The sequence below is a fragment of the Erpetoichthys calabaricus genome, chromosome 1 (genome assembly GCF_900747795.2).
Source record: "Erpetoichthys calabaricus chromosome 1, fErpCal1.3, whole genome shotgun sequence".
In the NCBI taxonomy this organism is placed as follows: Eukaryota; Metazoa; Chordata; class Cladistia; order Polypteriformes; family Polypteridae; genus Erpetoichthys; species Erpetoichthys calabaricus.
Genome location: NC_041394.2, coordinates 187752482 through 187780230, shown reverse-complemented (window position 1 = coordinate 187780230; position 27749 = coordinate 187752482). Strand labels below are relative to the sequence as shown.

The window sequence follows — 27749 nt, the reverse complement described above, 5'->3', positions numbered from 1 at the left end:
GGCCGCTGGGGAAAGAACCCAAGTCTCGATCCGGATGGAGCCCGACGTAGCCAGGGATCGGAGGGCTACCGGACCAGTGTGGAAGGCAGCTGCACCAGCAGGTAGGGCGACTCCCCTGTTGCAAAGCCCGATGGGAGAAGCAGGGGAGCCGCAAGGTAGAAAGAAGAAGGCACCGTGGAAAATTCATAAAGGAATATGTAAACGGAAATCACTCTGAAAGTAGGAGCCCTCTCACCTTCCAGGAAAGAAGGAAGTGCATACATATAATATAAAGAACAACTCAGGATTAAAATTTTTTTTTTTTATTTTATTTTAACAGGCTGGTTACTCTGTCGGCCGGTAAATGCAAGGCCAGTTAAGAGGGATTGTACTGTATGCATGAACAATGCCAAGGAAAAAAAACAATCAGTGAGATGCTCTGAACAAGCAAGCAAGTATCATAATGTCAAGATGATTATCATGTTAAAACTTAAAGACAAAAGATTACCTAAATCTCAGTTATTCTCTTTTCATGAGATGAATGCTGTGCACAGAAAACAACCAGGCCCACAAGTGAATACACCAATAATCACAATGATTTCATGGTGGAATGGCCAAGTAAAAAACAAAAAAGGATGGCAAAATACACTTAACAACAGCAACTGAGTACAGAATAAAAAATAAAACAAACACCATGCTATACATACATACCCTTAATGTCAGCATGCAGTTTGTTATTCTGTTATGTAATGTGGGGTGCTGGGGTGCCTCTACCTCAAATATTTTAAAAACTCTACTTAAATTAAAAAGGTAATGCAAAATAATCATGAAATGAATTTAATTTTTGCACAACATGCCTGGGGCCTCATGTATAAACGGTGCATATGCACAAAAATGTTGTATAAGCCCATTTCCACGCTCAAATCGCGATATATAAAACCTAAACTTGGCGTAAAGCCATGCACATTTTCACGCTAGCTAAAACCCTGTTGTATGCAAGTTCTCCGCTCAGTTTTGCAAACTGGCGGCACCCAGCGTCAAAGCAGTGCTACTGTTCCAGGGTGGTTTCCCTTTCTTTTTTAGATCCACATCCCTGACACAGCTTTATCATATACACTGAAACTAACCGCATATTGTTTATTAGTTTTATGCATCTGATTGTAATTAACCTGTAACAATATAATGGTCCACAGAATGGTCAAACTATTCCAAATACCATAGCTGCTTTAGCATTGTTACTCTCACTGCACCTTCTTCTTCTTCTTTCAGCTGCTCCCGTTAGGTGTTACCACATCGGATCATCTTTTTCCATATTACTCTAACTGCACCACTCGGAGTATTTATATCACTATATCAGAGTGTGGAATCACAGATCTACAGCAGCTGATTGGAAAGAAAATTATCAGTATATAGCATCAAGCACACGCTCACACGGCAAACGCTTCAGAGCCTTTCCTGTATGGACTTCACGGTTCAGAAACAGTGTCATCCCAAGAACTATAAATGCACTCAATCAGTCCATCAAATGCTCCTTCTAGAACTGTTTGTACTTATAAGTACAATTACTTCACTGTAAACTTGCGATACAATTATAATATTGCACAACCTGAGCCACTTTATAATGCGCATATTTACATATGATGATGATATCATTTTTAAGATGAAATGCAGCAAAATATGTTTATTATATTATTCAGATAAAACTTTAAATTAATTTAAATAATCTATATTGTTAATAATTAAACATGTGAGGACACGGTGTCGCTGCGCTAGCAAGGAGCTGGCACTCCGTTCACGGATTGTTCCTGCCTTGTGCTGTATTCTTGCTGGGGCTGGCGCAACACTGGAAGGATAGATGGATAGAATAATTAAACATGTACTAAGAAGATATTTCAATGTTCCTTAAAAGTTTTGAAGAATCGGTGTTCTAAGCTTACAGATGGTTTAATGTCTATTACAGAGCTGATTGTGTGGCAATTGGGTATTTGGAGAAAGAAAAGTAAGGACAGGAATTGGGGGTTAGTACATTTGAAAGAGACGGTACTGCCACAATAAAATATTTCATCGAAAGTCACGCAAGGCGCAGCAAGCATCTTGTGTGAGACATGAACAATCACTGCACCACCGTGTTCCCATGTTTAATAACATACTTTAACTCCTATCATCATGAAAATTATATCATGTATACATCTCAGTATTTTAATTATTCAGAGAGCTGTAATATTACGAATGTAATGGATTCTGTGTCCTGTGGGAGGAAGAGAAAGCCCATTTAAGAAGCACGTAGTGCACATAGAGCACATAGAAGATCAAATAAAAAACAAAGCATTTAACGTGCTACTTTAGTTATGATGGGATTTGAGAAACTAGTAAAGTAAACGATTTTAAGATGAAGTTTATGATGTAAATAAATACAATAAAATAAACTACATGATTAAAGTGGAAATTTCGAGATTATAGTTGACATTTCATGCTTTTTTCCCACTGTGTGCCTATTTTTTTTTCTCTGTACCCTAATAAGCTTTCATATGACACTCAGACAGTGGGCTACGACTCGCCTTTTCAAGGCAATTTTGATATCTGACAACTTCTTTTTAATTTCAGGCACTGTGCGACTTTGTGAACTTGAGCTTTCGAGTTTCTCCGACACTCTGTGTTACTCAATCAACTTCCTTTTGTTGTTTATACCACTGTTTAAACCAACAAATAGTACATTTTTCCTTGTTTCCACTTGATATTTGCTGAAATTCTTCTATTTCCCCCCATGCTTTTGCCATTGCCTTTTCACAGAATGCTGAGCTTAAGGGCTATTTATATTGATTTGCATATTCAAAGAGGTAATTCTGGGAGGAGACTGGGGAGTGGCAGCAGGCGCATGTACGTGCGTTACTTTTCACGCTGACCAGGATTTATGGAGCGGAAGAACCTAGAAGTTGGCGAACAGACAGATTTATGCATCTGAAATTTTTTGTGCATACGCACATTTCTGCTTTTGTCCTTACGTCATGTTTTAGTGTGAATTCTACGCACTGCGTTATGCATGAGGCCCCTGGTGTCAGTGCATGTCAACAAACATTAAAAATTGGTTCTGACTTCTGTGTAAATAACTTTATTTCCTGAGTGATGGCCGCTGGTCTTATGAGCATCTATGTAAGTCCTTGACCTGAGGCTGCCCTTTAAATCGTTGCTTTCAGATTTTTCTGGGGACACAGTTCTCTGTGCCCCGGACTCTCACACATTCACTGGCAATGAATAAGTATTGTTTTAGGTTTTTTTAATCTAATGTGATTGGACAGTCTTCACACTATTTCATGTGCATGTCAATGGTTCACAGTTCACACCCACCATTAATGTAACTACAGATGAGTGAGTGTGCCTTTAGGAATATGGCAACTTTAAGTGGAAGTTCAGAAATCAAAGAAAATTTGGTTATTTGTTTAATGAAATTTCCCTTCATAAATTGTCACGTGAAGAAAAAAGATGATAAAGGAGGTTGGACCAGACAGACCTGTCTTAAGAATTCAGCTGTAGGCAAGTGATCGAGGACGAGCTTACACATGGACTTTTTCCTGCACAACCTCCACAGCTGGGTGAAACGTGTCTGAGGAGGATAGGTCTACCGGGAGAAACTGGCATAAAAGCAGCTCCGTGATCGCCATGTTAGAGCACTTCAGATGTGTCTCTAGGCTGCTAGAGTGAGTGTGTGGTCACCAGCGAGCCTTACAGGGCTGGTGGATAATGGGCATACAAGTTTCCTCGAAGGCAGAGAGAGGCAGGCAAAGGGGTGAAGCAGCCTGGAGATGCCACCAAAGTGCTCACAAAGTGCCCTGTTTACCGGCTTCTTGTTCCATCCGGAAGTTGAGCAAGCGTAAGAGGTATACAGAATATGTGTTTGTGGTTAGTAAAATAGTGGTGTGTCTTGGGATGATTACAGAAAAAAAGGTTGGGAAACACGGATCCAAACAATAGTATAAGGCTAATTTTTTGGTCAAGATTAGTGAAATGAATCAATTTAATCAAAAACTAATTTTCAGGCCTGAAGGAAAGGACGGCAAAGTTTATGATCAAGGAAATATAGGTATCCTGATCATAAAGGCAAAATAAGATTTAGTTTGGACTTGTACTGTGGGTGTAGACAGGTTGGGGGTTGCAGTTATGTTTTAAGATGTGGGCTTCTGTGGATTTTACACTGTGAATTTATGCCCAGATGACTGGGGAGACTGGCAGCAAGTACAGAATAAAATTAGGGTGGGAATGACTTTGTGGATGTGGTAAATAATAAATAAGGTTGCAAGACTTGAGGAAAATAAGAGGACTAGTGGTTGTATAATGTGGATTTATGGAATACAGTACAGTGGAAAATGCCAAGGACTGGGCAGTCTATTAGCAGAGGCAGATTTGTATTGGACTTATGCTATGGAGGTGTTATACTACAGAAGTCTGATTATGGTGTGGGTTTTGGCAGAATGGGGAACTGGGCAAGTTGGCAGAGGATTAGGTAATTTAGAGACAGGTGTAGTATAAAATTTGGATGGCAGGTGCACCTGTTTCTTTTCACATCTCTAGGGCAAGTTATTGGAAGAAGAAGGGGACTGTGGATGTCACGGACTGAAGTTTTGGAGCACAGTAGAAATGGGAAAGCTGGCATCAGATTGGCCAGCATAGTGGAAAGGGTATTATAATCCATTTTACCCTGGATTTGTCCCATGGGTCTGGTACTGGACAGGCCAAGATGTGCACTAACAATATCCTCACAGGTGGCGCAGTGGTAGTGCTGCTGCTTTGCAGTAAGAAGACTGTGGAAGATTGTGGGTTCGCTTCCCGGTTCCTCCCTGTGTGGATAGCGCTTTGAGTGCTGAGAAAAGCGCTATATAAATGTAATGAATGAATGAATGAATATGATGAGGACTAAAAGAGCACGTGGAATGACCAGACAGATAGATATGAAAGACATTATATACAGGATAGATAGATAGATGTGAAAGGCACTATATAATAGATAAGTGCTGCTTCAGTTTGTCCACCCCAAACACTGTGTCCCCGCTCAATTTTTTTTCACCATCCACCTCTGATGCTATGTAATTTTGAGCTTCACAAAAACAGTCTAGGGTACCACTGGGACTCACAGAAATAAATGAAAGGTTTAAATTGCAAAGTGCTTCCAAATGAAAAGGTAGACAGCTGGTCTTGCTTATTTTACTGATTTATTTTTCTTTTCAAATCATTTAGTAGTACTTGCAGTTTATCCAGGTCCTTATTTTACTTATTTAGTTGTGACTATTCATGCAGATTAACTGTGTGTTCAGTGCAAAACATTTTTGCAGTGTATTTAATAAGATAATATAAAGTGAGGCTGATTACAAATGAGAGCAGGATGAGTTGCAATATATTTCACTTCAGTCATGTTGGGCCAGATTTGCATGTTGGCAGGTGTACTTTATAAAACCAGAATTCACAAATGTCGTTCAAAAATTCTCATTATTTGAACTTGATGTCTTGCCATTCTACAGTGTAAAAATTTAATTAAGCCTAAATATATGTTGTCATTAACACTACAAACTAATTTCTCTAAGAACACAGCTAAGCATTCCCTTAAGCCCTACTAGCTGTATGCAGGCATCAAAGTATAACCAGAAACCTAACATTTGCTGTTGTGCCTGAGTGTCACACCATACCAAAACATTTTCTAAGCCCGCTTAATCCTGAGCAGGGTTCAGGGGCTGGAGTCTATACCAGCAGGCATAGGCTGCAAGGCAGGAACAATTCCTAGACAGGGCACCAGTCCATCACAGGGTATGCTACAGAATCATTCTATCCATCCATTATCCAACTCACATTCTAATGATAATGAATTCTCTATATTTCCAGTTTAAATCAACAGGCCACAACTTGTTGGAATAACTAGAAAATTATTTAGGCTAAATCAGCACAATAGCAAGGAGATTTTTGTAATTTCTTTGGGTTTTGAATTATGTGGATTCTAAATTGAAATTAATTGTGCTTTGTTTAATTAGTGTAAAGAAAACTTCCATTACCATGATGATTGATGATACTATAGGTACAACTAAAAAAAATGACATTCTCACATTTTTTGATGTAAGCCAGTGGGGATCATAATACTTTCCTCATTGCTTAATTTGTTTTTGAATTGTTTAAAAGTTCATAACAATAAATATTTCCTAGGTAGATGCACTATGGCCTAGGGGTGGAGGTTCATCTAACTGTGGTCCAGTTTGTCCTGGGCAATACCACATTTTAAAATGAGCAAAGTGACTACAACACATTCGTCCTGCACCAGGTTGCACATGCACTAAATCAAATGCTGCATATACATATAGGCTATTACAGAAATCTGCTCTGCAATAAATTGATTCAGACATGAGCGGGGCAAAGAAGTGTAATATTAATGACAATTATCTGTTTTTTAAAGCATAAATAACCAAATACTTCCTTAGTGCAGTTACCCTAAAAGTGCTCTATGAGTTAACATTAGTTGTCATTTTTGACTAGGTATGTTAATTACACTATCAATCTGGTTTCTGCAGAAGGGACAACTTTATTAAATAAGATGTGTACTGGAACATAAAATTACAAAAATCATTTTCTGAAGCAAAGAAAGAATGTGTTGAAAAAATGTTTAGCAACAGCGACACCTCTTTGCCCACACATAATTTTTTGCAAAATTTTTATTCCAATTGCAGAAACTTTTGCCAGTGTTAAAAAAACTAGAGTACATAAACTAATATTTGTTTACAGTGCATAAAAGCACAGAAGTAAAGAACATTAATTTTTTCACATCAAAATTAAGAAGGGTTGTTAGCCATGCAGGTCATGCTACGCATATTGAGGGAATGATACTTAAAGAACAGGACATTAAGATGCATTAAGTAGGTGAAGCTACCATAGGCCAAACTGGCAAATGCTAAAACAGATGGATCACCAAACTTGCCAGCAAAACAATGCAATGTTTATACTCCAAAAAGTTCTATGCAGTAATATATTGGAATCCAACCTGACAGTTTGAATATTACTGAAACTGTTGTGAATAAGACGCCATATAGCGCCCGACCTGGCACAGAGTACACAGAGGCATGCGTAAAAACACAGCAAGACTTTTATTTTCTTCACCTGTGGGGCACATCTTCCCCGTGAACCCCACAGGCAATACACAGTCCCAAAGCACTTAAACCACAACACACAACACTTCTTCTGGTACCACCACTCCTCCCATGCAACCTCCTCCTCTTCCTCTCAATTCTGGCCATTGAGGAGTGATGGCTGGCCCCTTTTATAGCCCACCCGGAAGTGTTCCAGGTACTTGACCACCTGGTTCCAATTGCGGGTGGAGCTGATGATTTGTCCAGCTGGGCTGTGGAATCCATGCAGCACCCCCTGGCAGCCACCCCAGCTCCCAAATAGGCTGTTGAGAACTCCATCTCCCATGAAGCCCTGCGGGAAACTGAGGCACCATCGTCAGCCAGAGAGGCTGCCATCAAGCGTCCTGGGGGAGGTACTGAGACGCCCATGGTTGCTCCCCCGGAACATGTGTAGAAGGGGTGCGCCCCGCCGGGCATGGGACCCGGTCACCTGCCACACTGTATACAAGACATGATTTTCACTAGTTTTATTTGTGGAGTCTGATGCAGTCCAGCAGACTTGCCATAATTCTATATAGTTAGTGACAAATATTATGATATGGGAGTGGAAACAGGAAATTGTTTCATATATGAAACTGTTTGAGAAAACAAGTATTTTTTATGAACATAAAAAATAAATGCTTATGAACGAAGCATTTAACCTTTCCCCTTTTGTACATATTTTGGGACACTAGATCAGACTTATTATAGAATTTCAAGGAAAAGATGTTAGTGGAAAAATCACATTTAAATTTAAAGACATCCATCCATCCATTTTCCAACCCGCTGAATCCGAACACAGGGTCACGGGGGTCTGCTGGAGCCAATCCCAGCCAACACAGGGCACAAGGCAGGAACCAATCCCGGGCAGGGTGCCAACCCACCGCAGGACTACCACTGCGCCACCGTGCCGCCCCAATTTAAAGACATTTAAGAAAAATTAACATTGTTTTTGAGACAAATGAGAATCATTTTCTAAAATGTACGGCTCTTACATAACTATGACAGATCTCTTACGTGTATTAAAATATTTTCCTTAAATTTTTCCAATTGTGAACCGAGATGTCACTGGTGAATCAAGGCATAGCCTCTGTTAGTGAAAAAATGTCCTCTCTGGCACTTACTGATCAGCAATGCAGTGTCATCTTAAAGGTGGTGCTGTTGAGTGGTGGAAAGGGGAAGATGGGGGGGGGGGGGGGGCGGTTGCAAACAGAGTTTGTATTACTCACTATGTTTTTCTTGCCTTCTTCTTCTTTCTCTTGAACTTGTCTTGCTCTGGGTACATGCTGTGTATTTATGTTAACATGAACTTTTTTGTTTAACAAAAAAGCATAAGGTCTACACTGATTACTTAGATTTCAACCCATCTTAGAGGGGTAGCAAAGCTAGTCCCTTGGGATCAATAATCTATCTATCTATCTATCTATCTATCTATCTATCTATCTATCTATCTATCTATCTATCTATCTATCTATCTATCTATCTATCTATCTATCTATCAATAACATGTATACATATGATGCCTTAAAGTACAGGGCAAGATATATGAGATTTTTTCCTGCACTTTTGTACTATGTTCTACATTTGCATGCTTGATTTCATAGGTAAAATGAAATAAATTTGTAGCTTATATTAGCAAGCTCAAAACAGATATTGCTTTGTATAGGTGACCAACTCACACAGAATACGTTAGAAAGAAGAATCAAGGAATGAGACAGAAGGTACACTCTAACCTCTACTTAAAAACTCAGTGAATATGAATATATTTCAAGTGAATCAGTTCCCTTTGTTACATCCTATGCGATTTGTGAGAGGATACATCCACGTAATTCTCTCTAAGATGTCTACTAACAAGCTTACTTTGATTGGTGATTTTGATTGCATTTGTATTGCAAGCAATCACTACCTTCACTGTTCCTATAGCCTCATAAAAATCTCTGATATGGACATTTTTTATTGTCATTCAAGACAGTATTATTTTCTCTGCGTAGTATGTTATAATTAGTCATAATACCTTCACATGCCGTCATCTGCAAACAAAATACTAGAACTTACAGACTTCACCTTGAAAACTGATAAGCAATATTCAGTGTATTCAGAAAAAATTCACATGCCTTCACTTAGTGCATACTTAATTGTGTTGCAGATTTTATTTTATATGGATACATCTGCCCATCCATATACACTCAATAAACCATAACAGCAAAGTGGAAACATGTTTACAGAAAGGTTTGCAAATTTACTAAAAATGAGATACTGAAATCTCTCACTCGTGTAAGTATTCAGAACATTGTGGAAGCTCCTATGGCAGTTGTAACGGTTGTCACATATTGTTTTGTTTGTGTGCTTTTAACTGTTTCTGCCGCTTGCCCTTTAAAGGTGATGTCCAATGCAAGTAATGTCTGTGGGATATCTCTTTAAGGGGAGTAGGGGTCCAAACAATGCCTGGGGGTCCTTGCCAAAATGAACTGGGGTGTGACGTAAAGAAGAACCCTCTTTAAAAGGCGAGGAAGCACATATTAAAGGGAGAAGAAAAAAAGGGACTGGGGATCACGGGTGGATTGTGAGTGGGTGTCTAATTTATATTTGTATATATTTGTATATATGTGTATTTAGTCGGTTATGTTCTGTGAATTAGTTGGGGGTACTGATAAGTAGGTTATATTTCTGTTTCTCTTCCTGGGTTTTTCTTTTTCTGTGTTTTCTTGCTTTCTTTCTGGATTTCTTTTTGTATATTTATAGAAGGGTAAAAGGGGGACTTATTAATTAGGATTTATTTGATTTATAAATATTCTTTTGTTTTTTAAAATACTTGTTGGGGTGATTATTTTTCTTTTTTTGTATAAATTCTTAAAAAACAACTCCTTCTGGGGACTTCAAATAGATGGTCAGGTTCTGTCGAGTTCCTTAAATAATATAATTACTTTTCCTAAGAATAGGAGTTTTTTGTGTGTGGCGGGCTCCTTATCCATAGTAAGAGGGAGGCGCTACACAGTAATTACAGGTTCAAGTCTTCTGGGGTAAGCATTGTATCTTTTTAAAACAAACAATGTCCAATCAATTCAGTTTGCCATAGGTAGACTTCAATCAAGTTCTAGACATATCTCAGATAATTACAGCAAACAGGATGTACCTGACCACAATGTGGAGTGCACCACGTAGGGGTAGGGTCTGAATACTTTTATAGATTGGGGATTTTGTTGTTTTGTTTTTAATAATTTTGTAAAACTTTCTGATAACATGTTATCATTTTGTCACTATGGGATATTATGTGTAGGTTGATGAGCAAAATGGCAAAATAGTCCATGTAAAATGACGTCTACAAAACAATAAAATGTGCAGAAAGTGAAGGGGTGTGAGTACCTTCTTAATCTACCATACATGGAATTCCACCTCAGATCCTTACAATAAATAGCTTGGTCACTTGGCTGAGTTTGACTTTTGGTATATCAAACATAATAAACAACTGTTAAATTACAACACTGAAAATTGTTAATATGGAGAAAAAAGTAAGTAAGATTTTAGGACATCAAACACATATGAGGAAAGTTTCCAAAAAAACTTACCAAAACTTACCTTGTTACCAAAATGAATCATGCAGATAGATTTATTTCTATTAAAGAAAATGAGGGAGTTAAAAATTATTATGCAACTGGATGCTTTTTAGAATCCAAGAAAGATCAGGCACTAATGCTTAGTTCATTTAACTGACTGACAAATCAAACAACTGCACAATGACTTTCCAGCACAGTTTTACATTTCCAAAGCATCATGAGCTTGCTCCTTTTAATGAAAGCCAATAACTTGCTGCCTGACGGAGTCCGGGCCCATGTGAAGGCTTTATATATACAAGTTGCAATCTCTGCCCTTTCATTCTTTTCTCCATTCTTTTGCGGTAGATATAACATGGCATATGAGGCAGAGAAGCCTCTCTTCTGTTTGTGAGGTAAAAAAATGCCCCTTGTCCTTCATTCCTGCGTTATACTGTATGTATTGTACTTACGGGTAACAACTCATTAACAGCCAGCTCTCATATGCACACAAGTCTGACACCATCCCTTAAGACAAAACCATACCAGTTTAATTTTATGGGGGCTATTTACAGACTAGTTGGACTGAGTCAGACTAAATGAGTGAGGGTTATGGGACAGAATCTCAACTGCCTGCAGCTCTCTATGGTTATGTAAATGAAATCTGTGACTGAAAATTATAGTTAAAGTCATGCAATTTTACATGATCTTTACAAACACATTGGATAAACCACTAAATCTGAATAAAATGAGGGGCACTATAAAATCAATGCTGGTTAGGAAATTTCTGAGCCATAGGGAGGTATTAATTAAAAAAAAAAAAACAAACTTCACATGTATTATCAATGTAAGACACTGACAAGTGAAATATTATCAAAAACAATGTGGCAGCTTTCTCCAAAAAAGAAAAGTCTTAAACTGTGAATCCAATCCTCTATTTAAACTGAAATGAAAGCTTAAACTTTGCTAACCGTCTGGAGCAAGTGCTTTCCATTGTTTTACAGTTTTTTTTTCAATTGGTTACATACATTTCCCAATACACTCTTTCAAAACTCTTCACACAGTTCACTTTACTAACATGCTATACTTTTATACTTTTATTTATAGGCTTGCTCCAAGTGATATTTCATTGTATTGTACAGTGACAATAAAGGTATTTATTTCTTACTTCCTAAAAATCTACTCAAGCTATCAAAACACTTTATTCATGTTTCAGAATCAACACATTCTATCACAACATATGGAAGATATTTCCCCAGAAAGAACAAATTAACACTCATAGGAAGATACAATAAATCTGTGTATCATCAGCAAACAGATGAAATGAAACATTATGCTTCCTAAAAATAGGACCCAATGGTAATATGTATAAATTAAAAAGAACTGGTCCAAGGATAGACCCTTAAGGTACACCACAGGTAAGAGGAACAGAACTAGACACACACTCACAGAGAATGTTCTACCAGACAGATAAGATTTAAACCAATCAACCTGCAACACCCCGGATCCCAACGTACTGTTCTAAACGAGAAATACGAATTTAAAAATCTACTGTATTGAACGGCACAGAGAGGTCAAGCAAAAGTAAAAATGCAGATTGGCCAGTGACAGTTATAAGGAGGTCATTTAAAAATTTTAATAGTGCTGTGATGAACTTTATAGCCAGACTGTAAAACCCCACCAATGCCATATGCATCAAGATTCCCTTGGAAGTGCGGAAAAGCAGCTTTCTCAGTGACTTTGGAAAGAAACGGAAGATTAGAAATTTGTCTTGACTATCTCTGACCATCTTCCGCTGGTATCTGCAAGCTTTTTTTTAAAAGTCCATACTGTATTCTGTACCTAAATTATCAGTTTCACTCAAATGGAAAAGTGTACAGCTGTTTATTTTGACCTGATGCTTTCTCAGGCTTTAGCAATAGTTGTTCTATTTATACTCTGGACATTTCCAAAAGTAGTGCTGTCTGCCTACGGTCGGTTCTGAATTTTTCTGAGTCTTATGGCATTGTTGGTGATGATCATATCAAATGATTACTCATTCCTTCTCAGTAATGAAAATTCTTCTTCACCCCCAAGTTACAGGCAACATTTGGGTCTTACAGCAGAAATACAAAAATAATCATACACAAGTGATTCTGAAGGCTCACTGTTATATGCAGCTCAGTCAGAAGTCCTTGTAGAACGCATACAGTGCATCCAGAAAGTATTCACAGCGCATCACTTTTTCCACATTTTGTTATGTTACAGCCTTATTCCAAAATGGATTAAATTCATTTTTCCCTCAGAATTCTGCACACAACACCCCATAATGACAACATGAAAAAAGTTTACTTGAGGTTTTTGCAAATTTATTAAAAATAAAAAAACTGAGAAAGCACATGTACATAAGTATTCACAGCCTTTGCTCAATACTTTGTTGATGCACCTTTGGCAGCAAGTACAGCCTCAAGTCTTGTTGAATATGATGCCACAAGCTTGGCACACCTATCCTTGGCCAGTTTCGCCCATTCCTCTTTGCAGTACCTCTCAAGCTCCATCAGGTTGGATGGGAAGCGTCGGTGCACAGCCATTTTAAGATCTCTCCAGAGATGTTCAATCGGATTCAAGTCTGGGCTCTGGCTGGGCCACTCAAGGACATTCACAGAGTTGTCCTGAAGCCACTCCTTTGATATCTTGGCTGTGTGCGTAGGGTCGTTGTCCTGCTGAAAGATGAACCGTCGCCCCAGTCTGAGGTCAAGAGCGCTCTGGAGCAGGTTTTCATCCAGGATGTCTCTGTACATTGCTGCAGTCATCTTTCCCTTTACCTTGACTAGTCTCCCAGTTCCTGCCGCTGAAAAACATCCCTGCAGGGATGGTGCCAGGTTTCCTCCAAACGTGACGCCTGACATTCACACCAAAGAGTTCAATCTTTGTCTCATCAGACCAGAGAATTTTGTTTCTCATGGTCTGAGAGTCCTTCAGGTGCCTTTTGGCAAACTCCAGGCCGGCTGCCATGTGCCTTTTACTAAGGAGTGGCTTCCATCTGGCCACTCTACCATACAGGCCTGATTGGTGTATTGCTGCAGAGATGGTTGTCTTTCTGGAAAGTTCTCCTCTCTCCACAGAGGACCTCTGGAGCTTTGACAGAGTGACCATCGGGTTCTTGGTCACCTCCCTGACTAAGGCCCTTCTCCCCCGATCACTCAGTTTAGATGGCCGGCCAGCTCTAGGAAGAGTCCTGGTGGTTTCGAACTTCTTCCACTTATGGATGATGGAGGCCACTGTGCTCATTGGGACCTTCAAAGCAGCAGAAATTTTTCTGTAACCTTCCCCAGATTTGTGCCTCGAGACAAACCTGTCTCGGAGGTCTACAGACAATTCCTTTGACTTCATGCTTGGTTTGTGCTCTGACATGAACTGTCAACTGTGGGACCTTATATAGACAGGTGTGTGCCTTTCCAAATCATGTCCAGTCAACTGAATTTACCACAGGTGAACTCCAATTAAGCTGCAGAAACATCTCAAGGATGATCAGGGGAAACAGGATGCACCCGAGCTCAATTTCGAGCTTCACGGCAAAGGCTGTGAATACTTATGTACATGTGCTTTCTCAATTTTTTTATTTTTCATAAATTTGCAAAAATCTCAAGTAAACTTTTTTCACGTTGTCATTATGGGGTGTTGTGGGTAGAATTCTGAGGAAATAAATGAATTTAATCCATTTTGGAATAAGGCTGTAACATAACAAAATGTGGAAAAAGTGATGCGCTGTGAATACTTTCCGGATGCACTGTATCTTACCTGTTGGTTTGCATGAAGATTCTCCCAATACATGCCAGTATAAAGTGTTACAGAAGTGGCTGCACTCCCAGGCCGGCCTCTCCCACTGATAGATCACGATGTATGACATGATCAGTAATAGTTGTCCTAATCTCATCTGAGACAACAGCTCTTGATTTTCCTCCGAGTTCTCTTTCGCCGCATATACAGTACATACTCCTTTCTCTCTGCCACACACTTTTTTCCTCCTGTTTACCACTTTTGTTGCTCTGGTTGGGTCCATGTTTACTTAGAAACTCAACCCAAAGATGTTTCCTTTTGAAGAGATTTTAAAGAAACTGAACAAAAAATGCCTGGGGAAGTCTTCAGCTAAAGAAGAATCAGTAGTGACTGGTTTATTTTTTCTTCTTGTTTGCCCCCATTTTTAAGGTTTTGAGTATATTTAAATATGGTATTATTGCAGAAATGTAGCATGAGAAAAGAATTCATCAATTTTGAAAGATGTGGTTATTGACATCTTTTTGTGTTATTGTATTTGCTATGAATATTATTTTAATCAAATTTGAATGGTTTCATTTGTGTCATTAATTTAGAAATGGGTATTAGGCAAAGCTTCAAAGGCACGGCAAGCAAAACTTTTGTCCCTGTGGGATCATCTATAACTGAATAAAGGAATTAACAAAGTTAAAATGAAGATTTACTAAAGTTCCTACAATTTCTTTATATTACTATATTCTTTTTTATCACTGAAAAAGTATTATGTTAATTCATTTAGAATAACATTTTGAGTGTTTTTAATGAGACAGCTTCTCCAGAGATGTGAGAAATGGTGAGATATGGCGTAGTGTGCAGTGAATGGTTGGAAAATGAGGCTCTATTATTTACAGAATATCTCTCAGCCTATATCATGAGATAATATGGAAAAGGAACCTAGTCTGTCTTACTTTTTCATGATAAGCTTTATAAAGCATTATCAACAGACTATTTTTGTTATCCTAAAAATCATTTATTTATATACTATTTCAAAATCTGGAGCCATTGCATGTATCACATCGACTCAGAGTACCAGTAATTATGACCAATTATATCTTTAGATGCCATCTCTGCCTTTACTCCATCATAAAAACAACCTGTGGTTCATTTCTGGCACATGTATAGCATGAAGAACTCACATAATTATCCCTGTTATTTTATTCTAATTTAATAAAAACTTGATCACAAAAAAAGTTCTGTGAGATATATAACATGCCACAGAAACAATTTGTTCATTTTTGAAATAAGATTATTTATTGCAATATAACTATGTACTGTACTTAAAAGTATTCCCTTCATTTCCTCTACATACTCTGCTACTATACAACTGGTCAAATAAATGAATTAATTAAAATAATACCTGTATTTATAAGATAGCTCACCTTATGTTGGAAGAAGACCTAATAATCACAATTCAACTCAAGTGGAAAGTCGATGAATAAACTCGTCAATTTATGTCTGATGTCAATTAAATAATTTTTAAATTTGCACACTTTTCACCTTTCTAATTAATCTCAGACTTTCTAAGCTTTGAAATGCACCTATGAAGGGTGCTCCAAGGCACAACAAACCTTCTTTAGCCACATGCTTTGGCTTTGCCCTCAACTCTTATGGCAATTTAATCTTTACTATACAATTGGAGGCCGTTGGCACATTAAATAGATTTGCAACATCTTGTTGCTCTCTTTGGAATTGTGCTAAATGGAATACTTATCCTCAATGATCACTCAAAGGTGGCTGCTTTCTTTATATTGCTACCTGGACACCAAACTGGAAGACCTCTGCCCCACTCATTATATAAGTACACACACACACACGCACACACACACACACACACACACACACACACACACACACACACACACACACACACACACATCATATACATTTACTATGTGTAATACAGAAAAAAACAGTTAACTCAACAGTGATAATCCAGTGCTTTTATAAAACATGTCAGCCTTTCCTGAATAAGAGCTCCTCTTATTCAGTCCCCAGAGCAATCCTACTGAATATAATGGACCCTTCTATTCTGTTTTTGTGTGCTTTGCTTCCTAAATTGATGTTTAATTGGAACAGAACAAGACAAATGATTGGGAATATCAAAAATTAGAAAAATATAAGTATAAAATTGCATATTGTAGGAAATAATACATTTCAGTAAAGCTTTTCAACATCTCACTAAGGAACTCTAAACAGTAATATAATATTGTTTGAAAACATATGCTTTGGTCAGTGATGCTAAGAAAAGAAAACTATTACCTATGGCCACTATAAACACATATTAGCAGAGGACTTCAGCAGTCTCAGACGGTTCACAAATCAGCAAGATACAATTTCTTTTTTCCGCAGTTCTCTGATACAATATATCCTGAAGGTACTGCAACATTGCTTCACAAAGCATTAAATGGGATTTGAGGTGGTAATCACACTTTAAATCTTTGCAAATTGCTTTTGTGAAACTTATCACCAAGTCCTGAGTCCTTCCAGTTCTGTATTTTTTTCCATCTCTTCTTCAAAACAAAGGCTGTTGCTACTGGGGCAGAAGGCTTACATCAGTGCTGTGTGTGTGTGTGTGTGTGTGTGTGTGTGCGTGAACGCTCAGTGTAACAACTAAACTTTTCATCAAATTCAATTCAAACAACATGCCTCTGCCTATTCCTTTAATATAATAAAGAGACATAAAGATCACTGGTGTGCTAGTGAGGCACAGAATGATAATAATAGTATATGTATAATAGGGACCTGAGCACAACGTATTCACTCAAAACAGTAAAGATACATTTATGGTCTTTTTTGGAATCTAAGGCAACATAGTGGCTAAGACAACGCACTGTAAACCACAAGTTTCTACGTTCAATCATTACTGCTTCCTTACAGTGCAAACCGAAGGAATCCAATTACCTTGCTGATGCTACATACAGTTAACTCCGGAAATATTGGCACTCCTCAAAAAAGTGAACAAAAACGTTAATATAATGCAAATAAACATACAATGATTCTAATCAAATGTCTGGAGAAATTGTTGACTATTTAATTAAAAGCATTCCTGCAAAAATGTTATTTTATCTTCTGAACAGTTTATCTTGTCAAAAACATATGTGGCAAAATTACTGGCACCCTTAAAGAATACTATAAATAAGACAAAATAAATGTGCATCTTTGGGGAAAAATGTTTCTTCATGTTACTTTTAGTGTCTAGGAACTGTTGTCTATGGCCATTTCCAGTTTCAAAGGGATACACAGATAAAATCAAAGAGCTCTCAACTCAATTCACTGTTTCAAAGTTAACTGTGAGACTACACCTCTATGACCAGAAGTTTTATGGGCCGTCTTAACGCATGGCCGTGCTAGCCAGTTGCCCCAGGACACCATGAGCATAGTGGCCCCATGCTAATCTATGTATGTTGTGACTTTCTGAGTGGTTGTGTAGGTATGGGCCCCAGTGCATTGTTTTGCCCAGGGCGGGGACTATAATGCTGCAAAGATGGCCCTGGGATGAGTGGCATGAAAGAAGCCTCTTCTGAGTCTAAGACACAAATCCCAACATCTCAGCTTTGCCAGGCAACACTGAAGATACAACTGGAATTGTGTGCTGTTGTCAGATGAAACAAAAATGGAGCTTTTTGGCCACACACACCATCACTATGTTTAGTGAAAAAAGGGAACTGCGTACAGAGCTGGGCACTTCATACCCATGATAAAATATGGTGGTGGCTCTTTGATACTTTGTGGCTGTTTTGCTGCCAGTGGTCCAGGGGCTCTTGTTAAGGTCAGTGGCTTAATGAATTCCAACATATCACCTTTAAAATCTGGTTGCCTCTGTGACAAGGCAGAAACTGGACCACGGTTGGGTCTTCCAACAAGACAATGACCCGAAGCACACATCCAAATCAGATTTGAACCCAAATGAAAATCTGTGGTCTCAATTGAAGAGAGCAGTAACACAAGAGAAAACTCAAGAATCTCCATGAGTTGGAAATGTTCTGCATGGTAGAGTGGCCCAACACTACAGAAACAGGCTGGGTGCTGGCATTCTTGACAGGGGAGGTTCCAACAAATACTGACATTTGGGGTGCCAATATTTTTGGAATCTGCCTTATTATGAAAAAATGTGTTACTAAAGGAAAACGTAATTTTGTTCCAAAAGTATGAGACTTACCCAATGCAAAAAATATAACTCATTGCATATCTGTATATATATTATTACTTTCCATTAGAAAAATTAATTGGAATGCAGTCATGAAATCACCAGTTTTAGGCATGGTACATGTTTAAAACTTAAAGAAAACAAAATTCATACTTTGTACTGATTTATACCTATCTTCCTTTGTTTTCTAGTATGACTACCTAAAATTTCTGTTTTTCATCATTCTGTTCTGTTGTCTGAGTCAAGTGGATTTTGTACTTTTTGATGACTTTTTTCTTTGCAAACAAACACAAGCTCAACATAGCTAGCAGAATAATAGAAACAAACTATGAAAACTATTTAGGCCTCACAGTCTTCATGGCTATGAAATAGGGCTTCATAGTTAAAACAGCAGAAAAAAGCAGAAAAAAAGGTTAATTAATGTCTGATTATCCCAATTGGCACTTAATTTTCACAGAGAGTAAGTAACAAAGTATAACTGTGCATTTTGTAAATTTTCTACAGTATGTACTCCAAATTGAGCTCAACAATGAATGATAACAGATGGAGGCACAAAAGTCATTTAGTTAATAAACTGGTAGAATCATGAGGTGAAATGAAAATGACAGCAGGAAGACAAACACTAGCATGACAGAAAACTATGAATAATGTTTGTCAGCTCTGTGCTACTTACGGAATCTCCAGGGAATGCACCAGCTGTGTAGCTCATCTTAGTTAAAATAATAATGTTACAGATAAATCTTATACCTTTTGATATTTATGTTTCTATTTGTTAAAGTTACCTTACTCTCCAGACCATTGCTTAGCATACTACAGCAGCAATTAAAACTAAATTCAATAATTACAATTTCCAAAAGACTTTGATAAATACACATAATTCAGGACTGCATAATGACAGCGTGGTTAACAATGCTGACACATACTCTCGAGGACCTACAGTGGTGTGAAAAACTATTTGCCCCCTTCCTGATTTCTTATTCTTTTGCATGTTTGTCACACAAAATGTTTCTGATCATCAAACACATTTAACCATTAGTCAAATATAACACAAGTAAACACAAAATGCAGTTTTTCAATGATGGTTTTTATTATTTAGGGAGAAAAAAAATCCAAACCTACATGGCCCTGTGTGAAAAAGTAATTGCCCCCTTGTTAAAAAATAACCTAACTGTGGTGTATCACACCTGAGTTCAATTTCCGTAGCCACCCCCGGGCCTGATTACTGCCACACCTGTTTCAATCAAGAAATCACTTAAATAGGAGCTGCCTGACACAGAGAAGTAGACCAAAAGCACCTCAAAAGCTAGACATCATGCCAAGATCCAAAGAAATTCAGGAACAAATGAGAACAGAAGTAATTGAGATCTATCAGTCTGGTAAAGGTTATAAAGCCAATTCTAAAGCTTTGGGACTCCAGCGAACCACAGTGAGAGCCATTATCCACAAATGGCAAAAACATGGAACAGTGGTGAACCTTCCCAGGAGTGGCCGGCCGACCAAAATTACCCCAAGAGCGCAGAGACGACTCATCCGAGAGGTCACAAAAGACCCCAGGACAACGTCTAAAGAACTGCAGGCCTCACTTGCCTCAATTAAGGTCAGTGTTCACGACTCCACCATAAGAAAGAGACTGGACAAAAACGGCCTGCATGGCAGATTTCCAAGACGCAAACCACTGTTAAGCAAAAAGAACATTAGGGCTCGTCTCAATTTTGCTAAGAAACATCTCAATGATTGCCAAGACTTTTGGGAAAATACCTTGTGGACTGATGAGACAAAAGTTGAACTTTTTGGAAGGCAAATGTCCCGTTACATCTGGCATAAAAGGAACACAGCATTTCAGAAAAAGAACATCATACCAACAGTAAAATATGGTGGTGGTAGTGTGATGGTCTGGGGTTGTTTTGCTGCTTCAGGACCTGGAAGGCTTGCTGTGATAGATGGAACCATGAATTCTACTGTCTACCAAAAAATCCTGAAGGAGAATGTCCGGCCATCTGTTCGTCAACTCAAGCTGAAGCGATCTTGGGTGCTGCAACAGGACAATGACCCAAAACACACCAGCAAATCCACCTCTGAATGGCTGAAGAAAAACAAAATGAAGACTTTGGAGTGGCCTAGTCAAAGTCCTGACCTGAATCCAATTGAGATGCTGTGGCATGACCTTAAAAAGGCGGTTCATGCTAGAAAACCCTCAAATAAAGCTGAATTACAACAATTTTGCAAAGATGAGTGGGCCAAAATTCCTCCAGAGCGCTGTAAAAGACTCATTGCAAGTTATCGCAAACGCTTGATTGCAGTTATTGCTGCTAAGGGTGGCCCAACCAGTTATTAGGTTCAGGGGGCAATTACTTTTTCACACAGGGCCATGTAGGTTTGGATTTTTTTTTCTCCCTAAATAATAAAAACCACCATTTACAAACTGCATTTTGTGTTTACTTGTGTTATATTTGACTAATGGTTAAATGTGTTTGATGATCAGAAACATTTTGTGTGACAAACATGCAAAAGAATAAGAAATCAGGAAGGGGGCAAATAGTTTTTCACACCACTGCCTAGATTGTCTTCCTAGGTTTATATTGATTTTCACTGGATACATCCCTCATCCCACAGTTATGCATGTTAGTGTATCTATAGGCATCTAAACTGAACTGGAATGACTGAATATAAAAACATCAGAAGAAAACCAATACAAGTAAATAACTCTCTTTTTAATAAGGAATCTTCATTTTTACACACACTTACACAAAAACTGCCATTTGAAACACTGGTTTTAAATAATCTACAAACATCTTAACTGAAAACATGATTATGTGCAGATCATTTTCTAAATTTGCTGTTCACATACTGTATTAAACAAACTTGATTTGTTCATTTATACTGTTTTAAAAACATTCTTTTTAAAGCCTCCAGCATACCATGAGTCTTAAACAGAACACTGGATGAATTAGTGATGACTGAACCCCACAGAGCTGTGAGTTTGGCAAAATCATAGAAATGTTTGGGAACTTCGTTAAAGGAAGTAAAATGCATTGAAGTCAATGGGGAAGAAGGAACTTAAGTACAGTAGTGTGGATTATAATGGTCTTTTAAGTGTCCTTGTGGGTTAGGGAAGCATCTGCCAACTATGCTGGACCAATTATTGTGGCCAAAGCTGTGAGACAGTAGTGCTAGACACTATGCCACTGTGCCTCAATCAAACAATAAAAGATAAAATACAAACAATAACCACAAACCAAAAATAAATACAGTAAATAAAATAAAGATCATTGTGCTCAAAAGTTTCAATTTTGGGCTCACATTGGCTGTGCCACAAAGCAGCACCTTGGGACTAGCTTATTCCATTGTTTGAGGTCATGGCTATGGGCTCAGCTGGCACTTCATTTTGTTTCCCATGTATCTGTGCAAATGCTTTTCACTTCTTTCTTCCGACATGAAGAAAGAACACCTTGTAAATAGCAATCAATGTTTGGTTATTATTATTATTTCACATGGTCTCATTCTAATGCGAGGAGGGGGAAGGGAGGTTCCTTTAAGGCATGTTTTGAGATCATAGCTGGTCACTAAGGGGTGTCACAGACCCCAAACCTCAGACCCAATTTCAACAACTACTGTCTCGGGTTCAAAACTGACTTTTTATTAACAGAAATACCTTGTACAGGTTTCTTTTCCAAATGAAAAAATCACAGTTACCAAATCTTTTTATCCTCCATCACTCTCCTTAAGGCAAGTTTTGTCCTGTTCCTCTCAACTCCAACTCCCTGAATGAATGTGAGGCGGCTCCTATATGCGTGACCCGGGAGTACTTCCGATGTCAAGATTCTACATGTCCACAAAGTAGGGACAGCCACTCCCTCCAGCACCTCCTGGTGGCACTGAATGGAACCTAGCAAGGCTGCACCATATGACTACAATCCCCAGCATGCCCTAAAGGGGTATGTGTATTGGTACACCAGCCCAGGAATGCTGCCACCCAGTGCACCAGAGGTGCATACAGTCTTGGAAGGTTGTTTCCCAAAGTCCATCCATCGCTCTGGCCTCCTGACCAAGCAAGGGTCTTCTGTTGAAATCTACGAGGATGTCAGCCTTTCCATGTTGGTGTGCCCATTTCCTGGATAAGACAGGAAACACCTTGCTTGACCTATTACACTGGTCTCCTGGTCAGGCAATGGAAAACAAGGTCCATCCTAGTCAGGACACCAATCCATCCTGGCCATCCATCACACTGGGTACATGGCTAATTACGCTTGCAAAGAGAGAGACTGGATCAGTCACTTCTTCACATTAAATTAAAATGTCCCAGTGTCTCTAAACCATGCTCCTGCTTCTCCTGTTGGCCACAGGCAGAAAACAATATGGTTTAGCAGCTAAATTATTCAAGAACATACCAGCTGGATTGCAGTTACATCAGAGGTCTTAATTATGCAAGGTAAAAAGCACCCAACCACAGCTGGTGGGAAAAAAATTCTGATGGATTAATGATGAGTTGAAGACTAAAAAAATCTTTTGTTCAGGGGCTAGTGCCAACTAATACACCAATCATTAAACCATGAAGGGTGACTAAATGACCTTGGCCCTTGCCATATGAGTCACAATTGTGCGGTTTAGCTTAAAACAAAAATCCAATTTAATATTGACACAGATCAGTTTTCACATGAATTCAATGTGAAAGACCATGCTTGAATAAGCCATATTTTCACAGATTATTCCGAAGCAGAAAATGAAGTGAATGTGAATTTTAGAATTTCAGTCTAAATATAGTTCCTTTCTGAAAAAAGAAGCTTTGCGTAGTCTCCCGTGATCTGCCTAATCAACCACCTCATGTATTCAATACAAGCTATCACAGGGTAAGAAATCACTAGGTCAGGTAGGAATCATATGTTCTGCAAATCAAGAAAGATAATCTTCTTAAAATGGCCACAGCAAAAAAGCCTGGAAAAAGTAGACTTCTAGCTAAGAATAGTGACTAAAGGTTCTTTTGGATGGCAACAAATAATATAGATTTTGTCTCTCTATTATTAAAAAAAATCTTTGGGAGGGAGACTAGGGAGACGAGATGTGATCTTCTCGGAAGACAATCTGAAGTCCCACGAGAAACACTTTAACTTGCTCAAAGCTCTTAAAACAACGGCATCCGCTTCTCCTTGCGTGCGTTCAGACGCACCCCCTTCACAACGCGAGCAGCAGAGACACGAAGTGGCAAAAGGACAGCTACTGTACAGGCTTTAAAATGAATGACGGGCAGCACGACAGTAGCTGCAGCAACAGAAAGAGATTTAACCACGCCCGGGGCCGGAAATAAAAGACAGGTATTGTTTTTACAACGTCACGCGAGACAAGGCAGTGAGACATCATGTCACGCGTCATGTGCTCCCAACTCTTAAAACAACGACAAGCGACAAGCAGAACACGCAGCCCGCCAGCAGATGATCCTTAGCCACCCTATTCCCCCCGCCCCCCCCCCCCCTCCCCCCACCTTCACAACGTGAGCGGCAGAGTCACGAAGTGGCAAAAGGACAGCAGCTGTACAGGCTGTTAAATGATCACCACGCAGCACAACAAGCAGAACAGGCAGCTCGCCAGCAGCAGAAAGACAGCAGATGATCCAACGGCATCTACTTAGCGTGTGTTCAGACGCACCCCCTTCACAACGCGAGCAGCCTTATACATCCTGCGAGAAAGAGATGTAACCATGCCCCGGGCCAGAAATAAAGGACAAGCATTGTTTTTACAAAAGTTTTAAAGTAAAAGTGAAAATAATGCATATGTAACAATTCCCATGAAAATAACAATCTTTTTAAATTGTATATCCGGTAAACCAAACCCAGGGGTGGGCGAATGAAGTGAACAGGGGCAGAGCTCCCTAGTCTAGAAAAAGAAACAGCATACATTGAGACCAGTGTCTCATGGTCACATCTTTTGTCAGGAACACCCGCCTGATGCTGGTGCGAGGGGAGAAGTTATATCAAGATTTCAGTCACGCCCGTCTGCAAAGAGAGAACCAGAACCTCTTCAAAGAAGTTTAAAAAAGAAAGAAAATGTAAATTAAATACATAAAACCTCTCTTGCAAAAGAAACATTCAATATGTCTAAATGCCATCTGGGACATGCAGTCTGTTGCTGCCTTTAAGAATTAGGAAACAAAATGAAACACTGCCAGTAGTAAGTATAACAATGAAGGAGAACCACTCTAATCTCAATAAATAGGGACAACAGCTTAAAGACTGGAGATCCTAAGTACTATAGAACAAACTAGAGGTTATAATGCTGCCTAAAACATGACCTTCTGAAAAAGCAGACATCAAGACATGCTTCATCCCCTGCATCTTCACAGTTAAATGACAACTTATAAAATAACTTACAGAACATTTTTTGAAATACAAAGCAGAAAATGTTTTAAGGTATCATTCCAGGTTAGAGATGACTTTCAAAAAATGCTTCATAAAATAAATAAAAATCAAGTCCAATGGTTTGCTATATCTAGTTTCAAACAATCTCATTTTCTAAACTCAGTGGTCACAAAATCATTTTCAATTTTTTGGAAGTATCCTTATTTTAACCTAAATATGGTGCCTGAAAATGTTAAAAGAAATCACTTTTTCTGTACACTGTGATTGGGTCTAAAATATTTTTGCAAGTATTCAAGTCAAGGCTTCCACATAGAGTGAAGATCTTACATAAGAAGTCATCAGAGATCTGTATGACTTCATTCTTAAAAATTAAAAAAAGTTAACTTGCATCTAAGAATCAGATAGAATTGTGACAGTTCAAATGTACTGAATGACATATAGTAACATAGTTGACTTACTTGCAGAGAAGCAACTCCTATTCCAACTGCTCCAATAATCAGAAGGTGATCTGCAAGGAATAGCTCCAATTTGGTAATGCAGCCCCCCTGAGAAGACAGAAGTGATACTGTACATGGTAAAGTATTGCCATAAAAGTGACTAGTAATAGTTTAGGCTTTCAGACTAAAAAAGAACTATTGTGCCAGCTATTGTCAGCCTAAACGTTTTTACTTAGTTGTGTTTTAGTAAGACAAATTCAGCTAAAACTGCAAAAGACATATTCATTCAAACAGTTAAAACTATTAATTATATATTGCAGAGTATGTATTGTATAACATTCTCAGATCCACATAACCCATTTCAGCATTGTGGGAAACTGGAGCTTACGTAGTAGCACTGTGAACAGAGCAGGAAACAGTCCTTGATAGTGTGCCTGTCTATCAGAAGGCCCACTCCTTCACACTCCCACACCTACACCCATTAAGCCAATTTGCCTAGCCTGCACATGTTTGGTGATGTTAGGTTAGAACTGCAGTCTCTAGTGGAAAACCCACACAAATTCAGGGAGTATGTGCAGTCTCCACGTGAACAGCAACTGGGCATGGGACCTGAATACAGGATGCTGAACTCATGAGGCAGCAGTACCACCTAGCATATCAATATATATATATATATATATATATATATATATATATATATATATATATATATATATATATATATATATATTTAAATAAATAATCAGTTTGTGGGATATGTTTGTATACTGCTCCAAGTGTAATCCTAAAGGAATAAATTGTGTTTACTATTTAAATAGCCTCATTCAAACTTTTCATTTACTTTGCTGTTTTAAAACAACAAAGCGGCAGCTTCAAAATGTGTTAATCTATTCAGATGCCTACTATGCATGTAACTCAGGCATAGTGCACACAGATTTTCTTATCTTCAGTCTTAACCAGTCTAGCTATTTATGCTGTTGTTAGGCAGACATTTTTTAAAATGTAGTGGAGCCAATCCAATCTTTAATCTTAAGTTTTCAGTGACTAAAATTACATATGAAATAACAACAACAGAAAATGAGAACTGGGTTAACAAACAAAAACACGATAAGTGCACTATGGGAAATATTATAGCCAACATAAGGTAACTACATTTACAATAAAACACAAAACAAATAAGATCAGTAATGGTCTTAACACATTTTGCAAGTAGTAAAAGGGTAAAGAATAAACTGTAGCACAACAGTCATAACCATTTAAGTCATTGCATACATAAGTGTTGTGATGAATAATATTTAAGATTTTGATAACTGTTTGTAAATTGTCTTTTAAGAATTAACAGTCATTTAAAGAAAGAAGCAGGTTTCTTAAAATATGTCATTGTAATTCTCTCCCTTGAAAGTTTTAAGAATGCCATTACTTTTGGTTAAGTGCTGGCTTTGGGAAAGTACTTTTTCGGCAGGGGGGCTAGAAGCATGCACCCAACCATTTTAACAAGAGTGTCATGGTCGGACATTACTTGAGCCTATGTGCCATCTCCTGCAGGAAGGCCACAAACTGCAAGTCTGGAGGACTGAAATGAGGCTGTTTACGATTAACCATTCTGTTTCATGATGCCTCATTGGTCCAGACATGCTGAAAAATGATTGGCTCAGCTAAGGGTGTTGTCTATACCCATTAGTCCAGAAGTTGTGATTTAGATGGTATAAGTTGGTCACTCCACCTTTCTCTACATCTCTCACCATCTGGTCATGAAAAGAAGACCACGTTTCTCTATTGCCATTTTTCCATGATGAAGATGAGTCAGTTTCAGCAGCCAGATTTGAGACAGGCATGGGACCTTTTTCAGTGCTTTATTCAAACGCCATGTGGTAGCAATGACCAAGCTAGACTGAAGATAAGATGAGAGCCACCTTTGGACTCTAGATGCACTGCTATGTAGGATGTAATGGTAGTTATGTCACACTCATTTCATTTCACTTATAATTTGGGCATATTATCTAAGTCAATGTGCAGTTCCTTCTCCTGCCTGCTTTCATTCTATCTACATGCAAGAGTTTACAGATAAAGAAGGGAAGAGGGGAGAAAGTGCTGAAGTACAGTATCTAACCAGAGAGTGGTAAGAGTAGGCGATTTGAGGCATTTTGGTAGTCTACATAATAAAGAGCATATAAGGGGAAAATAAGGTCACATTGAACCCTATATGGCAAAATGGCCTGGAACTTGCTGCTCATTAATATTTGTAAGGGTTTTGCATGATGGGAGACTCACTCAGGATCAATATATCATTTTAGATATATTCTTTGGAAGAGGAAATACTTACTGTAAATGATATTTTAATACAGATGGACAAAATTATGGCATTTGACTTGGAT

At 38.4% G+C, this 27749-nt stretch overlaps 1 protein-coding gene across 4 annotated transcripts in view; it reads right to left on the bottom strand.

Moving 5' to 3' along the window:
- The window catches only part of tspan11 (tetraspanin 11), a 343309-nt gene that overhangs the window by 46110 nt on the left and 269450 nt on the right, over positions 1 to 27749 (bottom strand). For all 4 annotated transcript variants that reach the window (XM_051923121.1, XM_028810166.2, XM_051923125.1 and 1 more), the window contains exon 7: positions 25396 to 25482. In XM_051923121.1, coding sequence (XP_051779081.1) covers positions 25396 to 25482 — 87 coding nt within the window. The remainder of the gene's footprint in view (positions 1 to 25395; positions 25483 to 27749) is intronic.